The 27031-nt window shown below is 41.4% G+C and overlaps 1 protein-coding gene across 2 annotated transcripts in view; it reads right to left on the reverse strand.

Moving 5' to 3' along the window:
* The window catches only part of arhgef10 (Rho guanine nucleotide exchange factor (GEF) 10), a 45260-nt gene that overhangs the window by 5074 nt on the left and 13155 nt on the right, over positions 1 to 27031 (reverse strand). The window contains exons 5-27 of one of the 2 annotated variants that reach the window (XM_046412220.1): positions 26852 to 26888; positions 26613 to 26701; positions 26230 to 26286; positions 25494 to 25681; positions 24327 to 24443; positions 23620 to 23731; positions 23356 to 23468; positions 23153 to 23230; positions 22893 to 23072; positions 21671 to 21787; positions 21113 to 21205; positions 20330 to 20500; positions 19415 to 19560; positions 18624 to 18808; positions 14461 to 14576; positions 12841 to 12968; positions 11550 to 11650; positions 11081 to 11202; positions 9569 to 9655; positions 8467 to 8693; positions 7942 to 8099; positions 4643 to 4785; positions 2882 to 3056 (exon numbers count right to left, since the gene is read on the reverse strand). In XM_046412220.1, the coding sequence (XP_046268176.1) occupies positions 2882 to 3056; positions 4643 to 4785; positions 7942 to 8099; positions 8467 to 8693; positions 9569 to 9655; positions 11081 to 11202; positions 11550 to 11650; positions 12841 to 12968; positions 14461 to 14576; positions 18624 to 18808; positions 19415 to 19560; positions 20330 to 20500; positions 21113 to 21205; positions 21671 to 21787; positions 22893 to 23072; positions 23153 to 23230; positions 23356 to 23468; positions 23620 to 23731; positions 24327 to 24443; positions 25494 to 25681; positions 26230 to 26286; positions 26613 to 26701; positions 26852 to 26888 (2940 nt within the window). The remainder of the gene's footprint in view (positions 1 to 2881; positions 3057 to 4642; positions 4786 to 7941; positions 8100 to 8466; positions 8694 to 9568; positions 9656 to 11080; positions 11203 to 11549; positions 11651 to 12840; positions 12969 to 14460; positions 14577 to 18623; positions 18809 to 19414; positions 19561 to 20329; positions 20501 to 21112; positions 21206 to 21670; positions 21788 to 22892; positions 23073 to 23152; positions 23231 to 23355; positions 23469 to 23619; positions 23732 to 24326; positions 24444 to 25493; positions 25682 to 26229; positions 26287 to 26612; positions 26702 to 26851; positions 26889 to 27031) is intronic. The other variant, XM_046412221.1, reaches the window with a different exon arrangement.

Here is a 27031-nt window from a genome sequence, read left to right on the forward strand (position 1 = left end):
AAATGTCCCATCTTCTCATGTTCTGATGAGCCAATATATTACTTTTAGTTTGCGTCTCAGTGAATGTACACTAATGAAGCACAGGATTGCAGATGAAAGACCAATCACTCTTTGTCTCTGCCAAATCAATTGCTAGTGGCCCCTCCTGTACAAACAGTTTGGATGGCAGTTCCAATTACATCAGGCTTTGTGCAGAAACAGCACATTTTTGGTGAAATTTTGCTCCAGAGCAGCAGCCAGCAGTGATAAACACTGCTGTGGAGAACTCTGGAAAAATACAGATCACACAACAGAGCACAGAAAGAGCGGCAGACAGGTGGACTTCATGAAACTGTTCCATTAAAATATCTAAATCACAACCACACAACCTCACTGGTGGTTTAAACATTTGATTTCCATGCTGACTGACAGTCCAAGGATCCAATACTGTTATCAGAGGAAGTGAGCGCTTGATGGTGAGGCCCAGAGGATGCAAGCTTTCATTTGCGGCCTTCTGTCCCAGAACCAGCTTCCTCTGTGGTTGCATGGATTCTATTAGCCACTATGGGCAACGAGGTCCCACAGCAGGCTGCTTTTATCATTCACATCTGCCTGACGAAAAGGCCTTCCTCTTGTAACTCTAAACACTGAACGAGATTCTCCACAGGATAAAGTGAGGTGGATACTCCCCACAGCCGGTCATCTCTTACATTCTTACATGCAAAATTTTGGTTTGTATATTCTGTTTTCTGCTGTTGCCAGTGCTGGATAATCCTCTGCAGTCAGAAGCACGAGGCTGCAGAAATGCTGCTCAACACTGTGCCACACTGAACAACTTGTAGCCACGGGTATGGAAAGCCGTGAGTGGATGGTCCTCTGCTGCAGTTTGTTTCTGACTTCACAGCACTGCATTATGTCTTATAAGTGACATTTAAGTCCATCTCCCGTACGATAATTACACAAGGACATTCTGATGATTAATAAATCCTCATTTCTGCACACATTTGCTTTTGTCACTTTGTAGATAAATACTATAGATGTCTTTTTTCCCTCTGAAGTCTAAATGTGCACACAGTCGAGGCAGAGCTCAGCTAATGACTGCACGTTAATGATGCTGAAGATAAGATAGCACGGAGCAACTTCAGGCTAGTCATTAACTGCAGACCGCAACACGCATGCAGATTAAACCTCAGATGTTGACACAAAACCCGGTTCAGATCAAACACTCACTGACGTGTCACAGCAATGTGCAATTCGGTTTCAAAAGGAAGCCAAAGAGCCGATCCTTCAAAAACATTTATGTTAAACTTCAAGATAGCACTTAAAATAAATGTTTCAGGAAATGCACACCAAAGAATGAAAGAAAAAGAAACTGAAAGCACAAGCAACTGGACAGCACAATCTGCAGGCGCAATCTCCCCTCACCATGCAAAACCCTACAGTCATCCTTTTCGGCTGTGTGTTTTAGGGTCAAGCTGATGTAACGCGGCGGATTATAAGATTCAAAGCAGCAGGCCGGCTGTGATGACTTCAGCCCGGGAAGACTGTCTGACGACCATTTCATCTGACCTGAACATCCTCGGCGACAACGTTTGGCTTAAACACACATGGCAGGAAACTGTTTCGTAACCAACTGCCACACACTCAATGTAATATTTTGTGCTGTGATGACAACAATTTCCATAGTAGCAAAACTAATGTCTGTGCTCAGGAACACATCCAAGAGTATGTTACATATCCACGCCACATTCAGCTCATCAGTCTGTAAAACAAATATTTGCTCCCTACAATTAAACCCATCTGGTATGAGATCGTCTGTGAGATACGACTCATTTGTCTCCCTCTAACACTGTTCTGAACATATTACAACCTGTTAATGACAGGTTTACATCTGCAGATCCTTACACAATCAGAGTGGAATGGTGTAAGTAGTAAACTGCTCTTCAAAGCAAGGACAAACCACTGTCCTCATCAGAATTACTGCAGCTATTAGATCTGCTGAAGGGAAAAATCAGCTGTCAGACACTCCTATAGTGCTGCTTGTGTTTCAATCTGTTTCAATGCATTTCAAATTCAATTCACCCAAATTGCAAAGAAAAGATGCTAGCATAAAATTCTGATATATTGGTGGAGAGCATGCTAGTTCTACTTTTTAAATTAATATTTTCACACAATCACAACCACAAGCTCTTTGGTACCAGTAATGTTTCTCAACTCTACAAGCTCGACTTATAGCTCACCTGGATGTGTGCTGTATATTTCAATGACATGTCATAATTCATGATTCTGTATTTGGTCAGTTATTTGAAAGAGGATGAGAGCATGACAAATCCGCCATGACACAATCAGTCTGGATGAGCACCGACACTGATGTCAGCTAATTACTGACAGACACCAAAGTAAGACAGCACTTTGAAAACATGAAGTCATGGGACCTGCATCACAGTCCACAAATGCACAGCTGTGTTTGAATAAGTTTATTTGTCTAGATGATCACAAGATCGTGTATCAAACGAGAACTTATACGCTGTGCTGCTCTTCATCGGACGGTCTGACGCTCTGTAGAAGCTTTCGGGCTGAGGGGTACAGATCACATTACTGATTGAGACTCAAGGGCAAGAGAAGAGAACCGAGAGAGGCGGTGGCTGCCGAAGTGATAAGGTGTTAAAACGACAGAATCACCTAATCTTAAACCACAAGGCTGTACACAGATCAAGGTCTTCTACAAGGCACTTACAAGAATAGCTGTAGGTACTTAAATTCAGTGTTAATCCCAGATATGCCGATATTTAGACAGATAATAACTATCCTCAAAACATATTCTTTTTAATATCCACTAGAAACTAAACTGGACTGACTGATATTTTGTCAATCTAGAAATGAAAGTTAACATATGTCTTACCAGGCAGTGTATTGTGGACAGGTGTGGCAATGTTAATGTCTTGCAAGTGCTCCAGGGTCTCTGTGTGGAAAAGGCGCAACGTAGACCCAGAGCTGAAGGCGATCCAGATTCCCACCCCTGCCACCACCATGTGGGACACCACCATGCCCTCTTCCTGGTGGGCCTCCAGCTGCCTCTGGATTGGGCACAGGACAGGGTGACAGAACTTAGAGCATTACCGACTGCATATTCTGCACATTGAAATTAAGTCTGAGTGAGGATGTCTACTGTAACAGAGCGACAATAACCTTTATTAAGAGTGAATGTATTCCAAATATCACCAAGTGAAATTTACAAATCAAAAAGATCTATCTCCTATGAGAAAAACTGAGAGGTATGATCCTTACTCTGTATTGAGGAGCGAGGACCACACCAGTACAAGGACCAAAGTAATATTTGTTTTACGTGCTGTTCAGTGTTCTGCAGCCCACTGCACTTTTCCCCGGTGAGTGCAGGACAAGATGTGTGTTTGTAAATTAGATAAGAAGGAGACATTAAGAAGTCATAAATCTTAGCTAATCTGGGTTGTATTTCAAACTCTGTATCTCCTGTAATAATATTCCAACAAATTAGTGCATAGACAGGGAGCTCGATCATAGATTTTATCACAAAACAATAAAATGAATTTTATTAGACCAATCAGCCCATTGATAGACTGTCTCACTGCAGCAGCCCCTGCACTGTCAGAGGTTGTTACCTCTGGGACCCTATGTGATGAAGTCCAAAGAAACACATTTCCACAACAGACAACGCGGAGTATGAAACAATGGAGATTATTTGGCCAAGTGCACAAAGATGTTTATTCTGAGGTCATGTCAATTCATCAGACTATAATGAGGCTGTCAGGTGTAAACAGGAAGCACATTAAAACATATTTCATATTTACCTATGTTTAATCAATCTTTAACTTAAAATTCATTTTCTTTACATGTTGATTTTTCTTTCCCTCATTTGGGTGAACAAGAATTGTTTCAAATATGTGCAGAGAGGAGACTTTCTGCACACAGAGACCAACACACTGAGCTTTTTCCATCACCGTTGGTTACATAATCTCACCACACATCTGCCTACATGTAGGTGGAGTTATATTTGGTTAAGGAGAGTCCATTCACAAGTGTGTCAGTTCAGAGTTCGGATAAAATGTAGCAATGAAGGAGCATGAAATGTAAATTTAGCGTAGTGCATTTTTGTTCGTCACAGATATTAACTATTGAAGTGCAAAATTCATCTATCTGTGATTAAGCATTTAGTGCATGTTTATGTAAATATTCAATATTTTTCTCTGTGTTTCAGTCTCCTCTTCCTGTTTCTCTTACAGTCCCCACTCTGAACGAACTCTAAGTCCTCAGTGAAGAAAAGAGAGCGAGACAGGCAGGTGGTCCAACATAATAAGCTTAATGGGGCTAAACAGATTATGAGTGAGTGCACGGCAGAGGGCGGTTACTATTCATGGACCCAAGGCAGGTGCCTCCATTCCCCAAACCAGGGCACAACACACACACAGGGAATACCATCCAGAAGAAACACTGTGCACCTCGCTGTGAAGGGAAATGAAGCGTCTTCATTTACTTGACATTCCTTGTACTTGAACAATTTACACTGGCTGCTTCTTGGGAAATCTTGTTCACAATTTTCTTATCCAGACTGGACTTTTTTTCTCTCCTGCTCTGCTCCGTTTATGATGTATATATGGTACGTAGTGCTACTACATACATTTCGTACCTCTACACAGTGTGCGTGAGTGCTGATGATGAAGATCTGGCCACCTGATGAAGCCCAGAGGTGCTCCTCCACAGCCAACATGGCTTTTACTGGCAGGACTCCCAGCTTCAGCACCTTGGGCTTTTCACAGCTCCACAAACCATCTGCAACAACAAACACGTTATTGACACGTCAGTACTCAAATGAATAAAAAAATTATAGAGTCAGAAATCTAATAATGTCTTGGTGTGATGAAATATAAGCTATGTAGTACAGCACTGTACATCTCTTCTTACTGCATTGGCTTTTGCAATGCAAACCTCTGGCAATGTTTTATGTAACATAGATGGTTTACACTTTAGATAGAAGACACATTAATTGTCACTCCATCTTTATAAATGTCATCTGAAAAGGCCATCTGCATTTATAAGACTGCTAATGCTGGTAGAGTGGCCATTGATGGTTTTCACAGCCTTCACTATGAATATAGATGGGCTGTGAGGCATTAGTCAGAGCTGAGCTCTATCCCACACACACCTCCTACACACTCTGTTCTACATGTGCCTGGGCACCTACAGTGCCAGCTCTACTGCAATGAAACACCCCATGCGGTGCCTTTATAAATATCGACACATTGCATTTCTGCGACCATTATGTTCACTGCTAAAGATTTCAGTCAATCGGAGGAAATTTCAGGAACCAGTCACATATTCAATCAGTTTTACCCACAAAAATGAATATGTGTGTCAGTAAAAATGGTATGTACTTTTAATTATAAGAGCTCTGTGCTGAATGCGGACTTCATTTCCTCCAGATACCCTGAACTAATCTTGGCCAGGAAGTGAGTGAGGCCTCACCGATAGTGTTTGCTAAAAGAAGGCACAAAGGCGCCTATTGAAGGCAGAGGTGCCATGCAGGGAGAGATGGTCTTTCAGAGGTGCAGTAATGACTGGGGAAGCAAAGGTAATCTCCCTCTAAAGTGGCTAGGTGCGGTTCGCAATTCCAGGAATGTCCTGTGTATATTATTGTAATAATCATGTTATGTAGGTGAATGCACATGGGAAAAAAAGGAGAAACTGAAAGATGGCAGTAGAAACAAAATGAACAGGAGAGCCAACTTGCAGTCTTATGTAAGTCTGCCCACATCTCTCACTCTCACTGTAGCAAACCTTCATGTCGGTGTCAGCTGCAACAAACGTCTCATCCCAGTCTACACATGCCAACAGCAGCACACAAATCAGACAGCGAATTAAACAGGCCAATCATTTTTCTCACATTTTTTCACAAGTGATGCACAATCCTCTCAAGAGGACAAAGCAGACGATACAGGAGGCAGAGCAGAGGAGAGTAGAGTTTATGTTCCGACTGTCTGGCTGCGACGTGTGACCTTTGCCGAATCATTGCCTCCCTCTTTCTCCATCTCTCACGCATTCAGTCACAAAGGAAATAGCAAGCATGGCAGAATGAGGCTGACTAGCCAGTTTCAAACACACTGCAACTCCAGAATGATAACGTTTCCAATGCAGGATTCATGCAATGTTTCCGTCTGTTCAGTTGTTTTTGATGTCTCGTCACTATTGGCCTTGGGGGTCCCCTTTGATCAGCTGAGAGTTTAACATCAAAGAATATGAGCTGATCATTTGTCCTAGTTCCACTTGCTTTCTTCTGCAATGTAAACTGTGGGGTCTACTTTAAATGCTAATGGAGTACAGGCAAAGCCTTTCCCTGTGACAAAGTACTTGAGCAGCATGACAACAGGGATGTGGGGAACACTTCCCCTACCACACTATGCAGGATGAGTCATCATTTTAGCATTAGGAGTCACAGTCAGTGACACCGACTGAGCTGCTGATGGGGAGAAATCACACGAGTCAGACTCAGACGATTTAGGGACAGGGTTTCCTTCTGAGAATTCACACGCCACTGCTGATAAAAAGCAGCTAATGCTGGAACATTCAGTGTCTCACAAATGGTATGCGGAGGACAAAAAAAAAGCAGTGACATGTACATGAAAATATGAAGTGATGAGAAGCCCAATAAACATTCCTGAAAGGTTGCCTAAATACAATGTTTTCCCTCCAGGCAAACTGTGGCTACGTAACTGTGCAAAGAGAGAGAGGAGTTTTCCTCCTGTGTTTCTGTCCTCCGGCCATCATCCTTATTCTTTCTGTCTCTGTCTCTATCTCTGGATTAACTTAACAGCTAGAAATTGAGCAGCGACACTTAAAAGCTCTTCCTCGGGACTGTTGGGAGTCTCGATCGAGTTATATGAGAGCAAAGAGAGGAACGGGTATGTCAGACTGAGGTTAATAACATGCCTCGAGCAACAGTATCATCACAGGACAGTGATACCAATATGTGGATTTGACAGGCAAGAATTCTAAAGATTCAGTTTCCTCCTGATCTGAAATATGTACTTGTCTCTACCCATGTCAGGTGATGCAGTGAAAAAGCAGAGGAAGACAAACAAAACACACAGAGGAGGAAGCTCAGAGATCCTCTGTTCTGCACCGTTATGAAAGCCAATAAAGGATGGAACAAAACACAGAATGTGAAAGACTGTGGGAAGAGCACAGCCCAGATCCTTTCCTCTGGTGTGTCTGTGCTCGTCAGGGAGGGAAGACATTAAATAGGTCACAGCTAACAGATCGGCGTCTCACAGACAACTGAGCAAACGGAAACCGAACCTCAGCGCAGAGCAGGGGGAGACCCCTGACCCCGAGCTACACAGTGAGCCTCTGACTTGCACACCAACAGCAACCCGGTTACTCAGAGAAGGGGGGGGGGGGGGGGGGGGGGGGCAGTTAGGGTGATGGACCACACAACAACATCTTTGTTACTTTCTACCCAGAATAACATATCTGTTTTTTCTGTTTTCCCAAATGTTTAGCTGCGTCATTTTAGCAACAAACTCTACAGCATTGTAGCACAATACATTTTCTGCCTGTACTGGACAAAGTTAGACATGGTGCAAGTTGATTTTAGTAAAATTTGTGTTAAAAATGTCTAAATTTAACAAAGTCACAAAGTCAGCAACAGTGCTCTTATTCATGCTCACAGAAAATTATGGCTGACGTTATAAAATTCAGGGTGGCCAAATATTTGAGTAAACACTGTCAACCTACACAGATTTAAAACCAAATTTAATGAACTCAATGAATGCATTTCTGTTTCACACAATAACAGTGATTTAATCCCATACTGGTCCTAATTACAGCGATTTAACAGGATCAACAAACAGTGCAAAGGCAGAATTCTGGGAATATAAGAGAAGACAGACACATATTCACATAAGGACCCTCCCATCATGAAACACACACCTTGTGATCTGGAGTAGACCACCACAGAGCCACTGACCAGGCCGGCATACAGACAGTGTTTCTTATAGACCAGGCTGGTGACGGTGGACTTGTCTGGGGTGAAGAAATGCTGCAGACGGACTTTCTTGGACCGCTGGCTGCTCTTATACACAATGATGCTAAACGGGACAGGAGCTTAAATTAGGACAAAATTTTACACAGCATGATTCTTTGATACACACCTCTGTCTGCCTTCAACAGCAATAATCTTGGCAAGAGATGCAATTAACAAGATTACAACACATTATATGGTAGTGTTTGTAGTGTTGCCATCAAAGTGCATGTGTAGTGAGGGTAATGTATATACCAAATATCAGGATGTTGGATCTCTCTTTCTACTACTGACAAATGTTTTTCCTGCAAAATTCGAAAGACACTCTATCTCCCACTACAAAATGAAACATTTCATGGTGTGGGTACAGCCGACCTCAAATGTTTCATGAATAACATTTAATGACACGTTTCTAAGTACACTTTTGGCTGTACCTGCCCTCCTCCATGCCCAGACAGACACTGGGGGTATCACTGGCCTTCGCTGGGGGGACATGGTTGCTGTCAGGGACCTTCTCGCCATTCTCTTGGAGTAGCTCTGCAGGGACGTAGGCCATGCAGAGGATACGGGACTCTACATTGAAACACTCAGTCACCTTCGGGCTGGAGCTCTGCATGGCCACTATTGATATCTGGCCCATCTGGTTGGTGCAACTTGCAACCTGAACAAAGAGAAAGAAACCCTTTGTTTTTTATAATGTAGATGTATTATTATTTATATTTAAATGAATTAGCCCAGTTAATACTGAATATCTTTCTGAGAGACACCCAGCCAAGAAAGCACAGCATAGACCCAGACTCTGGAGAAAAACAAAAAAGTCTTTCAATAGAGCACTGTTTAATTACATACATTCATATCAAATTCATGTCTTAACAGGCCAATTCAAATTCAAAATATTATCTCCTAAGATATTTAATTATGTTAAAAACACCTAATATATACTTAAACCTCTTCATATTTCAGTTTAACATCTGAAACATTTAATATTTTACCTCAGAATAAACATAACCTGTTAGAATGATGTTTATAGCCTTACCAGACCTGAGGTTTTCTCTGATGGTCAAAAACACTGCATTAGCAGCAATTACCATGTTTAGGACAGTCATAGTTTATTTTGAGAAAAACTGAAGCAATAATTTTCAAACCAGATTGTCTAGTCTCATAGGGAAATTAGACATTTTCATAAATAAACAGCAAAAACTTACTGTCTGTTTTGCAGACACATTATAGTAAAAAAAAAAAAATCTCTTTGCCAAAACTCAGAGTGAGACCTCCTGACAGAAAAGCGGTTAAGCTTAAATAATGTTAGCTGCTGAAAATCAGAGGACTGTGAGACCATTTGCCAATAAAAATTTACTTCAGTCACTTGACACACTTAAGTAAATCCACTAGTCCAGAAGTCAGATTTTAAAACTGAGGCCCATTAATGTGTTTTTAAGTCTGTTCAGGGAGGAAGAAGGATAACAACTGTGAAACTGTTGAAAGGTAAGCTAACAAGTTGCCTCTTTTCTGAATGAAGAAGGAAAAATGCCTCACCCAGACGCATCCATGTCCCATGACGGGCGTGTCTGCTGTGCTCTCCCTGTTGATGTGGGGCTCTGGGTTATGAACAGCACATTCCACCTGCCACAGAACAATAAAAAATAAGAGAGGGTAAAGAAAGAGATCAGTTCTTGAAAGTCGCATGCAGGAATTCTAAGAGTAAATAAAACAGGTGTTTGTAATAACCATCCTGCGCGAGGTAGTCTGGAAAGGTGCCCTCTAACATTAGACATTTGGTACTTTGCTGGTCAGTACAGAGGAGATGCTGACATAAGGGTGGCAGCAAGACATGCAATCTGGAGGAACAGCCCACATTCTGAGCCCGAGTCACCAACATGGCTCAAATCGATTACAAGACAACTTCACTCAGAACCACCGGAAATTACTCAGTACTCAAGTATCATATTCAAAACCATGTGGCCAGTCAGAGAATCAAACCAGCGACCTTGGCGTTATTAGCACCAAGCATTAACCAGCTGAACTAACCAGCCTCACATGCACATGCGAGAGCTATTTTTTGCCCTACATCTTCAGTCATTGCTGGTCATGTAATCTCACTGCACTCCAGAGATCAGTGTCATGTGACAGCGTCAAGCCATTGTGCATTTGTACACTAACATCATATTACAACAGAAACTGAAGCTAAGAAACTAAAGACTGTTACTGGTTGTGAGATAAGAAAATAAGCCTACTAACTGATTCGAGTTACACTGACCTGTAATATACAGTTATTTTTTATTTGCTGACAAGTTTGTTTGTCACTATCGGGGAGCAGATGAACAAATAGGACTAAATTTTCATAGCCTACATGCCATAAAAATACAGCTACACAACCCATTAAGGGAAAAGACAAATGCTATAATCCCATCTACTCATGCCCTAACGATGGGGCAATGATAAGAGCTAAAATAGGAAGAGATCCAAACACCAAAAGGCTCCCTTTGAAAGAGCTTTTATTCACTCCTGCATGACATTTCGAGCACATGGCTCTTCCTCAGATTGCTTCTGGGATGTGTTTATTTTTTATTATCTCTGCAGTGACGTTATAAGCACATATTCTCACTGTTGACGAGTTTTTGCCAGCCAGTCTTCCTGTATTTTTGGTACAGGCCTCTGGTCATGTGCCAGTGCTATCATTTCTGCAGTTCCTTTCTTTGAAAATTGCCAACCTCTATGGGGATCAAACGTTGGTATTATTAGCACCATGCTCTAACCAACTGAGCTAACTACACGATGATTAATCCAGCTTTTCACTGTGACAGTTTTCTTGCTGTGACACCCTGACTTGCAGTTTGATGCTCACACAATGTTCATGCTTTTATAGTTGTGTCCAGAAAACAAGCATTAGAAATTATTGGCTGTGTGTGTTGGCCCATATGGGGATTGAACCCAAAACACTGCATTATTAGTACCACACTCTAACCAGCTGAGCTAAACAGCCACGTTAGGCCTTCATAGTATATTCCCTTCAGTTATAAAAGTTATAGAAAAGGAAAAACATCTCACTTTGAATTCCTGCAGTTTTGACATGACAACGGGCATTTGTCGAAGCAAGAGAGGGTGTTTCTGCTTTTTGATCTGATTCCCATCATCCTCAGCGAAGAACCAGCCCTGCATGTTGTCCTCCTCTGATGTAAAACACACACAAATAACACTTTATTCTGAACACATAACGTGGATACTTCTGTATAATACTGAACGAAGGTCTCTAGAAGTTGCACTGCAAAACTAAAATAATCATCTTTTAAACATTATTGGCATGCAGTTTTGATGACCAAAGCTTTCATTTCATTAGCTTTGGTCGTCAAAACTGCATTCCTATTTGGATAATCATAGGGAAGGAATGGCAAAGATAGATTAACAAATCAATAAAGTGAAGTGCCATGTTGTATAAATTCATGCACGTACAGTTCTAATGGAAAAACAACAGTGCAGCTGAGACAGCGGAGGTGTACAGCCACGCAGCGTACTGTACCTAGAGCCAGCTTGGCCATCTGCATGTTACTGATCCATGACTGTTTGATTGCTGGGTTGAGAGTATTGAACACTGCACTGAAGTAAGTGGGTCTACCCAACCTGCCAAAGAGAGGAAGAAAGTTAAAAGAAAAAAAAAAATGCAACTTTAGCACTATAACATCTGTATCTCAGATATATGACCAATGCAATGCAGTAGACAAAAAAGCCCTCACTATCTGTATGGGGCTAGAATTTCATGACAGTGTAGCACCGACTAAAATAAGCATGTTGATCTTAAGTAAAGTCAGTGGTTGATATTTCGCTATATAAAAATGGTCACAAAGAGCTTCATAGCACTTAAATGCAGAAGCAGACAGTATCTGGGAACCAAACATCAGAGATGTTTTGGATTAATGAATGATGACATACTGCAAGATGTGTCAATGCTTTGGCAACCACAGGTCCTAAATTTGCATTAACATTTCTCAAAGTGTTAGTTAATGTTTGGATATTGTTGCATACACACCAGCACAATGATTAGCATCTTTTACAGTAAAATGCTCAACAGGGTCAAATGAAAAAGTGGCACATCAGTCTGCTTATTCAATGCTCGTTGACTGGACGGGCTGCGACAGAAATGCGATAGAAGTCAGTGTTGGTAATACTACCAGCATCGCACATAGACATTATGTGCATTGCTCCTGTCACTGGTTGGTGTGTTTTGTGTGTTTTGTGATTGAGGGATCAGGAGAGGAATGAGAGAGACACAGCTGTGTTTCCAAACATACCAATGGATTATCTCACCAGATAAGCACAGCATGGATGAGGGGAAGAGAGAGAGACAGAGAGAGAGAGGGAGAGAGAGACAGAGAGAGAGAGAGAGAGAGAGAGAAAGAGAGAAATTTGGAGGCCCAGAAAGAGAATGTGAAAAAGAACCCAACAAGGTGCACCCGTGGGGGGCCACGTGCAGACTATAATTGTGTGTGTAAATGTGTGACAGGAGCATTCGTGCTCAGAAACAGCTGCAGCACTGAGTAGCGTTTGGTTGCAAACACTGATGCACATTTCCTCCCCTGAGATTCATGCCTCAGATTAGAGTTGGTGGTTGTTTATCCAAATATCCAAATGTGTCCTAATACTCTCTCTAAAGCTATAGGCAAAGCTATAGGGTAAAAAGGGATAAAGACAACCCTCAGATAAACAAGACCCAAGGGACCCAGGAGGACTGAGACTGGACTTAAAATGGTGTATGTGCTTGTCTAGTTAAAGTGGAAGAGGTGTGTAGAAAAGAGTGTACGTAAAACACAGACTTGTCTTGTTTGCCAGGCAGTTGGAGTTGGATCCTACAGCGGTCAGCGGCCCTGATCTCCTCCTCCTTCTTCAGTATCAGCCTCTGGAGACCTGATACCCAGTCCTGGGCCACTGCGGGGTTTACATTCTGTACACATGGATATTAGAGGGTTAATTAAATAGAAAAAAGGTGAAAAAATAAGTGAGAAGGACAGAATGAGGTTTCAAACAATGACAGAAGGATGGAAATAAATGTACGTCATTGTATTTAAACATCAATAAACCACATTTTATTTAAGCATAATTAGTGTAATTTCACTGAAAAAATTATACTTATTATGCTGCCACCTACACTGATTCAAACAGAAAAACCTGTCAGTGTAATGGAATCCAATGCAACACCCCTGTAGCACGTTACCTCTAAGAACTGTATAAGCCATAATTTCTGCTGACACAGCGCCAGGAAGCTTTTCATTTCTAAGGCTGCAGTTGTGACTCCATCATATTGGGCTGTATACGACTTCTTGTACCTTTGCACCTCCATATAAGATAAGATAAGATGTAAGAGATCTTTATTGTCATTGCACATTGTCACGAAACTGAAAAGAGCTGCAGCTGAAGGTGCATTTGACATTAAAAAGACACAAGAACAAGGAATAAAAACAAGAATAAAGCAAATATAAGCACATAAATGTAAGTCACATAAATAAAAACAAAAATGAGGTAGTATTATATAGTAGTGGTATATTGCACTTGCTAGATATTATTCCACATTTTATTATCGCAAAAATCGCACACCCATGAATAATCGCAGGAACTTCAGCGGTAGGCTCTGACCAAACTGAACATTTTTACATTGCATTGTACTGTATATATATTTAAATCACTTATATACTACAAATTTGGCCTTGAAGTGTCATTAATAGCTGAACAAGGATATGCTGACCTTTGAATACATGGTCCCAAAATGTGCAAAGAGGCTTTCAGTACACGTTATTACAATCCTGTCAATATCATGTAGATTATGAAATTTAGTGCTGAGAAAAATGTTTGGTGGTGTACAGCTCACACGTGTCAGCCCTGCTTCTGTCGTTCCTTTCTCATCAATCTACTTTCCCTCCCTGTACGTCTGGGACACATGTACCTCTGAGAGCTCCTCTGTCACTCTGCCTCATGCTCTGCTTCTGACAGACCTACCAGCACAGCACAAACACAACCTCACACACTCATGCTGTGCTCCGCACACTCAACCCTCCTTCCCAACAACACAGACAGGCTTGTGTGTGTGTGTGTGTGTGTGTGTCTGTGCGTGTATGTGTGTGTGTCTACATGATCTGACAGGCTAAGTGAATCAGGACTTGAGAGACTCCTAGTCTCCAAGAGACAACTTGCACACTGGCAAATTCCACAGTTTAAACATTATATGTCAAGAGAACAGACCAGCCCTTATAGACATGTGAGGGGAAACATGATGAATGTGATTTTAAATATCCTGAGGCACACTGGAGGAACATTTGTCTGTGGCAACTTTTGTCAGGCTGCCAAGAATATTATTAGACTATGTAACTATTCAAAGATCTCTTATTCAATCAAAATGTGACTTTAACTCGCTGCTTGTGTTTAGTGCAGTTATTCAGTACCTGGTAGTTGCCTTTCAGGCTGCTGATCATGCTGGAGATCTGGTTGACCAGGCTGAGGTCATGGATTAGGTTCTGCAGATCTTGGTACAACTGGCCAGGGCCCATGTACAGCTTGTCTACACAGAAACACACAAAAGCAAACTAAACATTTAAACAAAAATGCAATTTTCTTGTTTTAAATGCAACTTTTATAACTCTTACACCCCATGCAACTTGCAGTGGATGTGAAGCGATGCTGAGTGTTCAAAAATGAGAAGCTGACATTGACATTGGGTGTGGTGGAGTGATTAATGCGAAAAATGCTCCCCCTCCTCCATTAGTCGGCTGATGTGCCCTTGAGCAAGGCACTTAACCCCCTAAATGCATGGGCGCTTGATTCTGCCCACTGCTCCTGTGTGTGTTTCACTGCATGTAATTTACCGGGTGTTGCATGTGTGTGTTCAACTAAGGATGGGTCAAATGCAGAAGACGAATTCAGTGTGTGTATGTAAATATATATATACTGTCAATAAAGCTGATTCTTCTTCTTCTTCTTCACTCAAAAAAGGTGAGTAAGAGCAAGTAAGCCCAATTTTCAACTCATATAGTGAGTACATTTCTATATAAAAAGCAGGTGTCCTTGGAGAGGGTAAAAGCATACAAAACTGACATGTAGCAAGAAAATGGAGTCCTAAAAGGCCGAGTTGGATAGCCAAGCAGCAATGAGTGAGGCCAATCTGATGACAAGGGCAGTTAAAATGGAACAAAGACAAAGATCAATAAAGGCCGATCAGTCAGTTTCCCACAGGGAGTGGTGACAGCTTTGCAAACTTGACAGTGCTCCCTTGTTCACAAGAATGTTAGCTTTCAGAGGCCACACAAATATAGCATCTTTGTTCTTGCATGTTAACACATTTCATCTGTCTGTACGCTGCAACAGGTATGCTGTCCAGCATTTACCTCTCGTCGTTTTTGCACGTGTGCTCAAATGTTCTGTATCAAAGGGAAACAGGAGCTCGCTTTGTGTGTACACAAAAAACACAGCTCATGGAAGAATCTGACACACAAAGTCCTAAAGATAATCACGAAGAACAGCTTGCACAGAGCACTGGGAAATGTGGGTCAGTTGGTCAAAATAGTCAACAGAAAAGTTATTGAGGTCATTTAATCAAACGGTTCGGTTAATGAGGACAGGACTCAAATTAAAACTGACTGAAAATTGGCAGTGCACACCGCATCAGCTGTTGAAATTGTAGAGCAGAAAACAAACAGTTAAACTGTATCAGAGTCTTTGGCACCAAATTGACTTTGTTTGCTTCTGCCAGTCTTTCTCGTCTCCCTTTCCTCTCCTCTTCTCCTTCTCCCCCCCCCCGTCTTCTTCTTCTACAATAGTCCCAGAGTCTGCTAGTGCAGCAGCTCCATGGCAACCCAGTCCAGTCGTCTCCTGAAGGTCTCTCTGCCTGGGCATTCGGGGGAAGCGTTACCCCTGCTTGTGCATGGCCAAAATTCACATTTGTAGGTGGTCTCTGGGAGGATTACTCTAAAATGTCCCCCTCTGAGTTTGTAAACAGGAGGCTGCTTGCAGACTGAGAAGCTCTTTGTCATCCTTAAGACATGTACAAGCACCCCTACACACTAAACACTACAGTGGTGTTTATGGGTTTTGCATTTCACTGATGTCTTCATGGTCACTGACTTTGTATTTTATCCAGTGGATCAAATCATAGCCACTATTCAAGACATCTATAGCTTATGTTTATTTGCTTAAAGTTTTGTTAGAGTGTTTTTGTTCACTTCAGCTATTTGCTGTGTGGAGCTGTATGCAATTTTCATGGGGTTGAACTGAGTTCAGGGCAGAAATGCTGAAAGTTTTCATGCTTATTCTTGTACTCTGTCCCTGTACATGTAAAAGAAGTAAGTCATGTGATATGTGTATTTAGAAAATAATACAATGTAATCAAAAATAAAATTGTACTATCAGTGAATTGATCACTCCAATAGACAAAATGGGTACTGTGTAACCCATTTCAACCCAGGTCCAACTTCCTGAATGGCTCTTTGTGAGAGTGCCAAATGCCACGATTTTTCTGACAAACAGGCCTGGAAGCTTCACAGGAATCACAGCAGTCATCACAGCAATTACACACTTCCTAAAAGCAAACATTATATCTACAGATTACATACTGAGTGAAAGAAGCAGCAGCATAGCTTGAAATGGCCGGTCTGCATGGTGGTCTGATTGCTACGTAGCACAGAAAGGAGGTGAACTAAGTGGAGAGACATGCAAAGAGGTGACATCATATGCTGGAGAGTCTTTTCATTGCCTTCTCATAGGCTGGTCACTGAGCAGCTTTTGGCTGAACACACTGGACCGAAAAACAATTGTTTCCACTTATTAAAAGTTCCTGGACACATGCGCACATTTGTATGCATGCGCCCAATACACATGCACATGCACAGAGCTGAAGTTGGTTGAGGAATAACTGTATCAGAGTGAGGGAACCATGTGAAGATCAGCAAGTCACTGTTGGCTAAAATTCCCTTCTCTAAAGAGAATGAACTGCTCTTTGCATTGATGCTTTTTAAAGCACTGTGGTCAAATCACATAATCTCAAAATCAACTTCCACAACATCTAAGCCAATAAACTGCTCTCCATGGGTGCAATACAACACACTGAGACACATCTGGCCTTCCTCAGGCCTTTACAGAGAGTGTTCATACACTCATATCGTCACATCAGAAAGCGATGAGGTTGTGGACCTGTCAGTCACTGGCAGCCCATAGAAAACGCCTACTGTCAGAGCAGATGTTACTCAGGTCTGTCTGTGCCATCTGTTACATACACTCATTCAATTGCTGGACTGTTCACATAACCCAGAGGGGAACAGGTGGCTTGGCAGGAAATGGGTGCAATGGACAGTGCACCAAAGGTGGCATAAGTAGAGGTAAACGGAAAAGCGTACAAAAGGCAGATAAAAAAGGGCGTTGAAGTGAAACCTTTTGATATTTTAAGCATGAGAAGATGAGGTGCGCTGGCAGGAGGGCATATGTGCACAAACACATCAAGGGTCCATATGGACTATCTACTTCACATGCTGTCATCAGCATAAGAAGCTCACACAGCAGGGGGGCTAATACAATAACATGAGCCATGTCTCGCCTAAATTCATTTGCTGTTGCTAAGTCACGTGCACAAGGGTTGAAATGGATTTTGGACAGCAATGAAATATGGTTGGTGGATTCTATGCTCCAGCACATGAGGGATTAATAAAATATAAACGTGAGACTGTGACACCTGGCTGCAGAAGACTGGACATTATGTAACTGTATTACAGACATTATATTAGAGGGAGAGAGAGAGGGAGCTAAAGAGTGTAGTGAGTACTTCACTGGTAGTGATTCCTGCCCACTACCACTGGCAACTGACAGAGCAAGCCTTTGACCTCAGCTTTTACAGACCAGAGATAATACAGAATCAAAGCACAAAGCAAGCCAGTAATGTGCACTAGCACTACCTCGGCACAAACACATACACACAAAAGAAAACCCAGAATAAAAACTGCAGTGTTGTGACCACAAAAACATACACTATTGGTACGGCTCTTGCTTGTCTGATCCGAGCCTTTTAAAGTGGCTGAGCAGCTGTCTGTGACAGAGGAGAACCCAGCGGAAAGACTGAAATCATTGGACTCAGCAGCCAACAGACCAGAGGATTGCAGAAGGGAAAAAAAATACACACTCATTGGCTGGATGGGCTGTGCAAAGCTGACACCATTTTAGAATTGTCTGCAAATGTCCAGCAAAAAAGAACAATTTAATCTGTTTATTTTTAACAGAACAGACAGCTAGTTCGGGTTTACTGTTTGAATAAAAAAAAAAAAAATCACCTCAATTATTATATTTGACACAAGCATAGAGATGTTTATCGCTACTGAGCCCTTCATTAACCAGCCATCAAGCACTGGTTCCTGGTTCCTATCTCAGAGCTTCAAATCCTCATGGTCAATGCAGGGATAAAACCTCAACTACTCAACCTCAGCTCCAACAATCAGCTAATTGAACTCTTTTACCTTTTCTACCAGACCTTTTGTGCCCACTTTATAGAAAGAAAACAGCCTCATAGACAGACAGACAGACAGACTATTGATTCAAAACAGCTAAAAGGTGACACTGTGGTTCATACTTGGCTTAGCGTTGATGACCACCTTCTCCCCAGAATGAGGTGCTGGGTAGTGGCTGCTGTCAGCCATGTCCTCGCTGGACCCAAACTCCAGCACTTCCACGAAGCTGAGAGGCACGCTCCACTTAAGAAGGAACTTCTGGTCAAGTGCGGCATTGCTGCTGCCACTCCCACTTCCATCCTGGCATCTGAACAGAGCGGAAAGAGATGTGACAAATAAACGTTGAATAAATGTATCTCCGTGTATGAAAATGAAATATGAGTGGGAGAAGAGATGAAAGTAGTGTCAGTGGAGGAGGCCTCTGCGTTGCCATGTTTGTAAATGTCACTCACGCAGAATTTATTTTTTTTTGTACAAGTTAGTGCATACTTCCCAGAGGCAGTGCGGTGACCAGCATGTTACAATTATAGGATAGAAACTAAAAAACCCAGGAACGGGGGCTCTCCATCACTCTTGGCTAAACAGCAAGCTACTGTGGCTACATACAAAATCTAAACCCAGAGACTCAGTGTGGTCAAAAGTCACCCCAAGGACACCATTTATATACAGAGCTTAGCATCTTTCTCTACACATCTGAGTTCAGTTCACTTCACAGAAGTGGGAAATCCTTTTGTATTTCAATACTCCCTGGCAAAGCGAACTATATCAACAGGACCGCATCAAAAATATACAGACAACAATTAGGTTCAAAAATAGTAAAATTGAGAGATTATAGGATATTGCACCCAAGGAGAGGAGAAGGTGCAAATTAGAGAAGAGATTAAGAGCAGGTCTGGTTTGTGGTCCGTCTTACCGGATATTGGGCGTGGCACACATGAGAACATCATTGAGCAGGAAGAGGCGTCGCTCCTTGGTTTTGATGATTTCACCACGTTCATTGTAGACTGTCTCCACCATGTCATCTGAACGGATCAGGTAGCGGCTGCCATTGCTCAGAAGCTAATGGACAGGGTGATATTATGATACTAAGTGAACAGACATGAGTTTAAAGTTTTTGTTTAAGTACTTAGCTAACAATAGCAAGCTCAGAGAGGGAATGTAGACCAGGTACCAAGAGTGCTTACACATCATAAGGCTTCACTGGTTTATGTGAGAAAGCAATCCTGGAGCATTTAATTCTGTCTTGTCAGGAACCTTCGTCACATGTCATCTTGGTCTTCCCTTCCTAATGTTTTCTGTCACTCTCTACAAGGAAACCATCCACTTTGGGTAACAGCTTAAAATATATGGCTATCAACAGTGACTCTGTATAGTTAAAAGCTTTGAGGAACAAAACTCCTCTGCCCCGTGTACAGTGTACTCTAAACACATGTTCCTACACAGATGCCAGAGTGGGTGGCTGAAGATAGACAAATAATTACACCTTGGGGAAAGCCAGTGTTTGTGGACATGAGCTAAAAATATGCTATTCAGGCAAGTGAATTCTTGAGAAAATGTGAAGCTCAAGTGCCTGATGGCCGCCTACACTTGGACAGAGAGAATGCCACAGCATATGCCTCAGGAATCAAACAAATATTGAATATCAGCCAAATCCGAAACGGCTGCACAACGAGTACATTATCAACTTGAAACACTTTCTCAATCAGCATATAAAAAAGGACATTACAGACTGAACAAAACTGGACTCCATCAAGCATCCCACTCTGTTCAAACTACAAACATGTGTGCTGGCACGCACACATACACACACACTGAGGTGTGGGCAGACCTTGTTGAGGTAGCGTTCGTTCATAGCCTTTGCAATGTGACGGATCTCACAGCGCTGGTCAGCTTCCCTCTTCTTTTCGTTGAGTTTCTCTGCCAGTGTCTCCAGTTCGGTCAGGGCCATCTGCAGGGGCAGACGGTCTGCGTGACCCACCGGTGTGTTCTTCAGCATGTCCTGATGAGGATGCACAGAGAAGTCACACATTACACAATCATTCGCTGATTAATGAGGACAAAATCTCTTGATGCTTTTCAAAAAGCTTCATTCATAAAATAAAAAACCTGCTCCTGTACCTCCATTTGATCAAAACACGCTCTCTCTCCTACTCGCCTATTTTTCTATATTTATATAGCACACATCCTCATGACTGATGAGGATTTAATAAAAGTATTAATGTAGATTACATTTCCTGGTATCATGAACACTGAAGTTATTTTGATTGTATCTCACTAAACTGCTATCATATACATTTATACTTGAACACACACTTATTTAAAACAATCAACCCAGTGTCCCATATTTTGTCTAAGGTTTTCTGAAAGAGCCACAGGAACAGTAAATATGCCAGGGCAGGATTAAAAGAGATCTGAGGACACCCCCCCCCCCCCCCCCCCCCCCCCCCAGAGTATTTTCCTCACCTCCCCTTTAGACAAGCATTTTGAAAAACAAAGTGTCTTGATTTACGTGTACGGTACTCCCTCTGCTGGTGAATGCACATACCACACTGCCTTTTGTTTGCATATAATCATTTACTGTACAGCAGCTAAAAATAAAATCTTATTATACCTGAAGGAGCAGAATGAACTGAGGAAACCTCTGGATAGGTTTCATCATCAGGCCATACAAAGTCATTCTGTCACTGCTGGTGTCCTGGCGATGCTGTGAGAAAGAAAAAAAAGCAAAATAGTGAGAAACCAGAATTTTAATGGAGGCAAATGATTGAGAGGCAGGACTTAAAAGCATGCTATTAGGTTACAGAGATGTATTAACAACAAAAATTCATGTTTGAGAATACAGATTGATAGATCAATAAATTTGGCATGTTAATAAGAAATTTCTTCTACTTGTCTTGTATTTAATGTGTTAAGTTGTCTTTACTGTCAACTGGCAGCTTAACACTAAGAATTTCACTTAATGGATGCTTAAAACCATTGGCTGTAAGCCCTTTCAATTGAAATGCACAAGAATAAAACTGAAATGTGCATGATTTCTGAGAGAACAAAAAGATCCAATCCCTATGCAATAACAATTTTGCAGACACAAGTTACACGTCGCACTGTAGTTCTAGTGTTAGTTTAATATTTGTATAATGGTTAACACTGCCTTTGTGCAGTCCTTACAAACCTTAAGGAATTCCAGGAAGCCAGGTTTGGAGGCACACGTCTTCCTTACCACTGCCATCGCAGTACTGAAGTTGTTCACATACTCACTGTAGGCATCCAGCACCATGGACTTTGAAAACTGTTGAGCAACACGGATGTTTTAGCACATTTAGCACTTGCAGGAACATACTTCATCACATGATTTGTGAGAGTACAGGCAGACATAGACAGAACTCTTACTTATGCTGTTGTGTAGGGCAGAGACAAACAGTTTTTAGTTGTTTAATTCAGAAGATGTTTTGAAAATAGCTGAAAAGCTGAAGAATCACTGCAGTTAAATTTCTTCACATCAGAAGTGTTAAGAAATACACAAGAAATAACACCAAAACTCTGAAGAAATTTAGGTTTTCTTTAAATGACTTTATGATCACCATTCGGTCATTGCTTATGTAATGAATTCCGTCTGATAGACAACAACAACAACAAAAAAAAAGAATGTCAGACCTCCAAAGTCCCCCACCTTAATGCAAACACCTAAATGTGTAAATGTTTTGATCTTTTTTTGCTGGCTATCCTTGAATCCAGTATCTTCTTGTCTTGTGGCAGTGTGGAATAACTCAAAACAACTTTGAGGTAAATGGCAGTTTTTGGGCAGTGGACACAAGCTGTCCGTAACTAACCAAAAATGTCACACTCTGGAGCCCTGTAGGGTCACTTTTTCATAAACTTAAAAACAATTGGAATTCTTCTAGCAACCAGTGGAGTCGCCCCCTGCTGACCATTAGAAAGAATGCAGGTTTAAAGCACTTCTGCATTGACTTAACTTTTCAGCCTCAGAGGCTACGTCCACTTCTGTGTTAGAGCTACAGATGAACCACCTGCGGGAGTCGCCTCACAGCCTTCTACTGACAACATACAGACCAAGTCCTCTACAGGGTTACTGTTTCCCTTATGGGTTTATGAATATATAAGAATTTTGTTGTTTGAAATTAACAAGGAAGTGCACTTTCTTCTTCAGTGCGCACACTTCACATAGGTGTCATATGGGTCTCACTGCTCCTCTGATGTCATGCTAGGGGTCTATTTTCAGACAAACGTGTTTTGAGGATCCTTGTCTGTACGTTGCCAAGCAGCCAAAACCAAGAGAAGGATGGAGTGCATACTATAAGAGGACAGAGTACATCTTTCTGTTCAGACCAAGTGTCTTTGACATGAGGTAAGATGGTAAGATGGCAGCAGCTTACCGATGCCACAAAGACATCCCCAATCATCTCCAGGCTGTCCCACTCTGCCACACGGCTGGCCAGGGCAATCTGGAACAGGAAGTGGCACTGCAGGATCTCACGCACACGGTAAAAGGTCATCTTCAGTTTCCTGTCGCTCAGCAGCCTCGGCTCGATCTGGGACAGGGGCTTCTCATATTGCTGACAAAACAAGAAGATGTCTACTGAGGTAACAAACTTCAAAGCGGCAAACTTGGGAATCACTGCAGCCACTTGCATACCTCTAATATTCTCTTCAGTGCATCAAGGTAGTTCTTCTCACTCTCCAGTATAGATCCCAGTATACATCTTCTCACCAACTTGAGAAAAACAAAACAGCAAAGCACCGGTTGTCAGGAATTTGGCAGCAGTTTCTTTTAAAAGCAAGTTCATTAAGTAAAGAATGATATAAACTGGGATAAAATTTGAAGGCCACGTTTATTACCTGCTGCTGTGAAAGACCCTCTGGTGCTGGACACAACACTGGTTCAACATTGAAACAGTCCACCTCGATGAAGAGTTCAGACTCCTCGTCCTCATAACAGGCTGACTTCCTCTCTAAAATAATAGACAGAGAGCAAGGTTGCAGTCAAAACAGATACACCATCATGCTCAACAGAAAGGAAAAAGCTGTCCTGGCCATTTATTAAATAATAAAACTTTCACACTGACACTGATGTATCATGAACATAAAGGCAGGACTACATACCATGACAGAATGACTTGGTCTTGATGAAAGAACGTCCCTTCTTGACAGCAGCTTTGGTTTTCTCCAGTCCATCTTTGGTCCCTTCCTTAGCTGCCTTCACCAGCTTTTGCATCTTTGATGACACAAATGCACTATTAACTCTATAGCAAAAGTATCACAAAGTTTGTCTAAACCTATTGTTAAAAGGACCGAGCTAAGCAGGATGGTAGCAGTGTTAGAGTAGGGATGAAGATAGATGGCAGATCATGTCATACAGCAGCTGACCAGAGAATGACACAATAGCTGGGACATGAACTAAAGTTAAAACAGCTTTGACATGCCGCAAATTTTTTTGTCACAATATGCTGCAGATTTGAGCAACTTTGAAATTATCTTAAATCTATGACTACTAGCCATCAAACTAAAACTCAATAGCTAGTGTCTCAGTTTACTGTAGAATTTACTAATGAATATTTCCTAAGCTTCACAGCCTCCATTGCATAAACGTATAATGAGACAGGTCAGAGCAGCAGACAAGGAGGCAAATGAACTGTATGCAAACCCTTCAGCAGTACCACCACCACTACCAACCACCACCAGTCATTCACATCAGAGCAGGATGAGGGAACCGAATCGGCGAGAGACGCCCAGAGCGTTTAGACTGAGAGCAAAGGGCTGGGACTACTTTGTCTAACACAGACAGGTGAGGTGAGCCTCAGGTAGTTTACCTTATGCTCGTGTTTCTGTTTTAGCTGCTGCAGCTCTACCGTTCCCACTGTATTTGCCATTAGATCTTTCATCTTTTTCTCATAGTGTTCTTTCAAGCGTGTCAGATCTTGAGAGAGCTAAACAAAAGCAAAGCAGGCATTACAGGTTATGGTTTTGGAATAAACTTGCACCTTAAAGACACATCAAGGTCACTTCAGTCTTGGTGTGTGTTTTACTAGACTGCTGACTCTATCCTCCTTCAAAAACGTTGTCTTACTTATGCAAAAAATAAACTTTTCCAGAGGATGCACCTTCCTGCCACCTGATGTTTATGGGCATTTTTGAGTGCCACATATGCCACATATATAAAAATGTACTTGCACAAGGTAATATAAAATTATACTTTAATTATTACTCAAAAATCTGGTTTGACTGAAATATAATTCAATTGCCTCAAACCACAGTGGCAACTGTTTTGTTTTTATTACTGCATTTGTATTTTCCTTTTTTTCCTTTTTAACAACCATTAGTTACATTCAAGCACATATACATATTTATCAACTCAAAACACAAAATGTATAAAATGCTGTATAAAATGGAAATAAAATAGTTTTCCAGTTATTAAGCAGTTTCTATTCACTTATTTCTACAGCAATTGACAGTCAATGATATCTCAAAAGATTTTACTCCTGAAGCACTTACTGATTTCTGACCGTGGTACACTGGAAACTGAAAGTGAAGTTGAATTCTCAAAACCACAAGCCAAAACATTACAGTAAAGTCTGAAGCAAAGCTGACTGAAAACCACAATGATCTTTCTGAGGTCTGCAGAAGGAAATGGACTGTTGATTCCACACCATATGCACAAATGGACTGTACATTATTGAATTATCGATCCATAAATAATTTGACCAAAGGATAACTATTAGCATGATAAAGTGAATTTGTTTCAATTTCTACTACATCATATAAACAAACAAATGACCTCCATTATCAAGATTTATATCAAAGTGGATACACGGAGGTTAGAACAGCAAACACAAGCCCTTATACTAAACTCAACATATACTAATAAAACCAATCCCTGCTTCATCCACTGCTGTCCCTCGCCCACCTACAGAAGTACAGTGTACGGACACAGGAGCTGGCTGCTGACAGAGAATTGGGAGGCTGACTGTTATACACACATGAGTTTTCCTCTGGGGTGGCTTTCCTCTCATGAAGGCGTGGGGCAGGCCGTTCTCAGGGCGACCTTCACCGTCACTGGCCTCGTCGTAGCTCTCAAATTCACTAGAGCTCCAGCCATTGTCCAGGGAGCTGTAACAGCCACCCTCCTCACCAAGCTCCACGTCATCATAGATCATCTCATCTGGATCTGTATGAAAAAAAAACAAGACAAAAAAAGAAAATGTAATCAAAAAACTAGTTCTGTTAAACTCTTTATGTAAAATATGGAACCTATAGAACAATTTGAAGGGTATATGCAGATAAACTAAACAAAACGTGTCACTCAAAATGAACGGCTTTGAAATAAATACTTTGAAATGCTTATGATGTCCAGTTTTATTTTTTTGCTGAGAGGATGTCAAAAGTGTGCTGATTTTACATTTTCATTTTCAATGCCATAGCGTAAAATTTGAATTATGTCATAAGATGTTCCTGTTAATACCCTCAACAAAAACAACGACAAAAAAGCTATTTTACTCAAATCACAAGCTTCATTAACTACATTAACTGAAAGGCTTTTGTATTGGACTGCAATCCAGAGCACTCAGCATCAGTGTAATATTTTCAAGTCACAGCCTAAATGAATATTTCAGAGAGGGACAACAGAAACGAAAGTGAGCAGTAAAACTACAGACAGGAACTAAAATACTGAATTTGTGAAACGGACGAATAAAAAAAAAAATCAATTTCACAAACCTGTGTTGGAGTCAGAGTTCTCTCTGGGCACGTCATCGTAGATCACCTCATCTGGATCTGAAGCGGACGATCACAACAATCAGAGCTCAATAATCAACAATCAGATTTATCACATCACATAGTTAGGGTTGTTCACACCACAAACAGGATGTAATGTGGGGGTGATCTTCAAGAAGAACACACACAAGGGTCTGCTTCCTCAAAAGAACAGGGAAGGAAGCGTCTGGGAATTCAGTTGTGTCAAAAGAAAAAAAGATAATAGCACCCTCAAGGCAAGTACTGTGTGTGCAGAGGCAAGTACAGAGAGCTCAAACAGCTCGAGCATTCTGTACATGGAAATTATACATGCATCTCTGTCACATACACCATATATCATTCCTTACTTTCCATCCAGGCAGTGTTGGCAGGATCTGATGCCCATTTAGCCAAAGCATCCTCTTCTCTAATAGGTGGATACTCTTCATTGAAGACACTTGAGAAAACATATAAACAAATTATAACCCTACAAACAAATACATATTTTCTTTGTCAGTATAATTTTAGAAAAATCCAGAACGTATTCCATGTAAGTGTACTAAATGATAAATAAATACATGCCCTAGTTATGAATTAGGAGACATACCTGTCAACAGAGGTGCTGCCAGTCCCAACCACATTGACTGATGGGGGGGAAACAGAGGGAACATTACACAAAGAAAACATTCAACACTATACATGTTCTTGCCTGTAACTCTGTTTGTAGGTCTCACAGTTCTTATGACCCATAAGTAAGAATAAGCATGGTTAATTATTGAAGTGCATT

Source organism: Scatophagus argus, chromosome 15 (genome assembly GCF_020382885.2).
Source record: "Scatophagus argus isolate fScaArg1 chromosome 15, fScaArg1.pri, whole genome shotgun sequence".
Lineage (NCBI taxonomy): Eukaryota > Metazoa > Chordata > Actinopteri > Scatophagidae > Scatophagus > Scatophagus argus.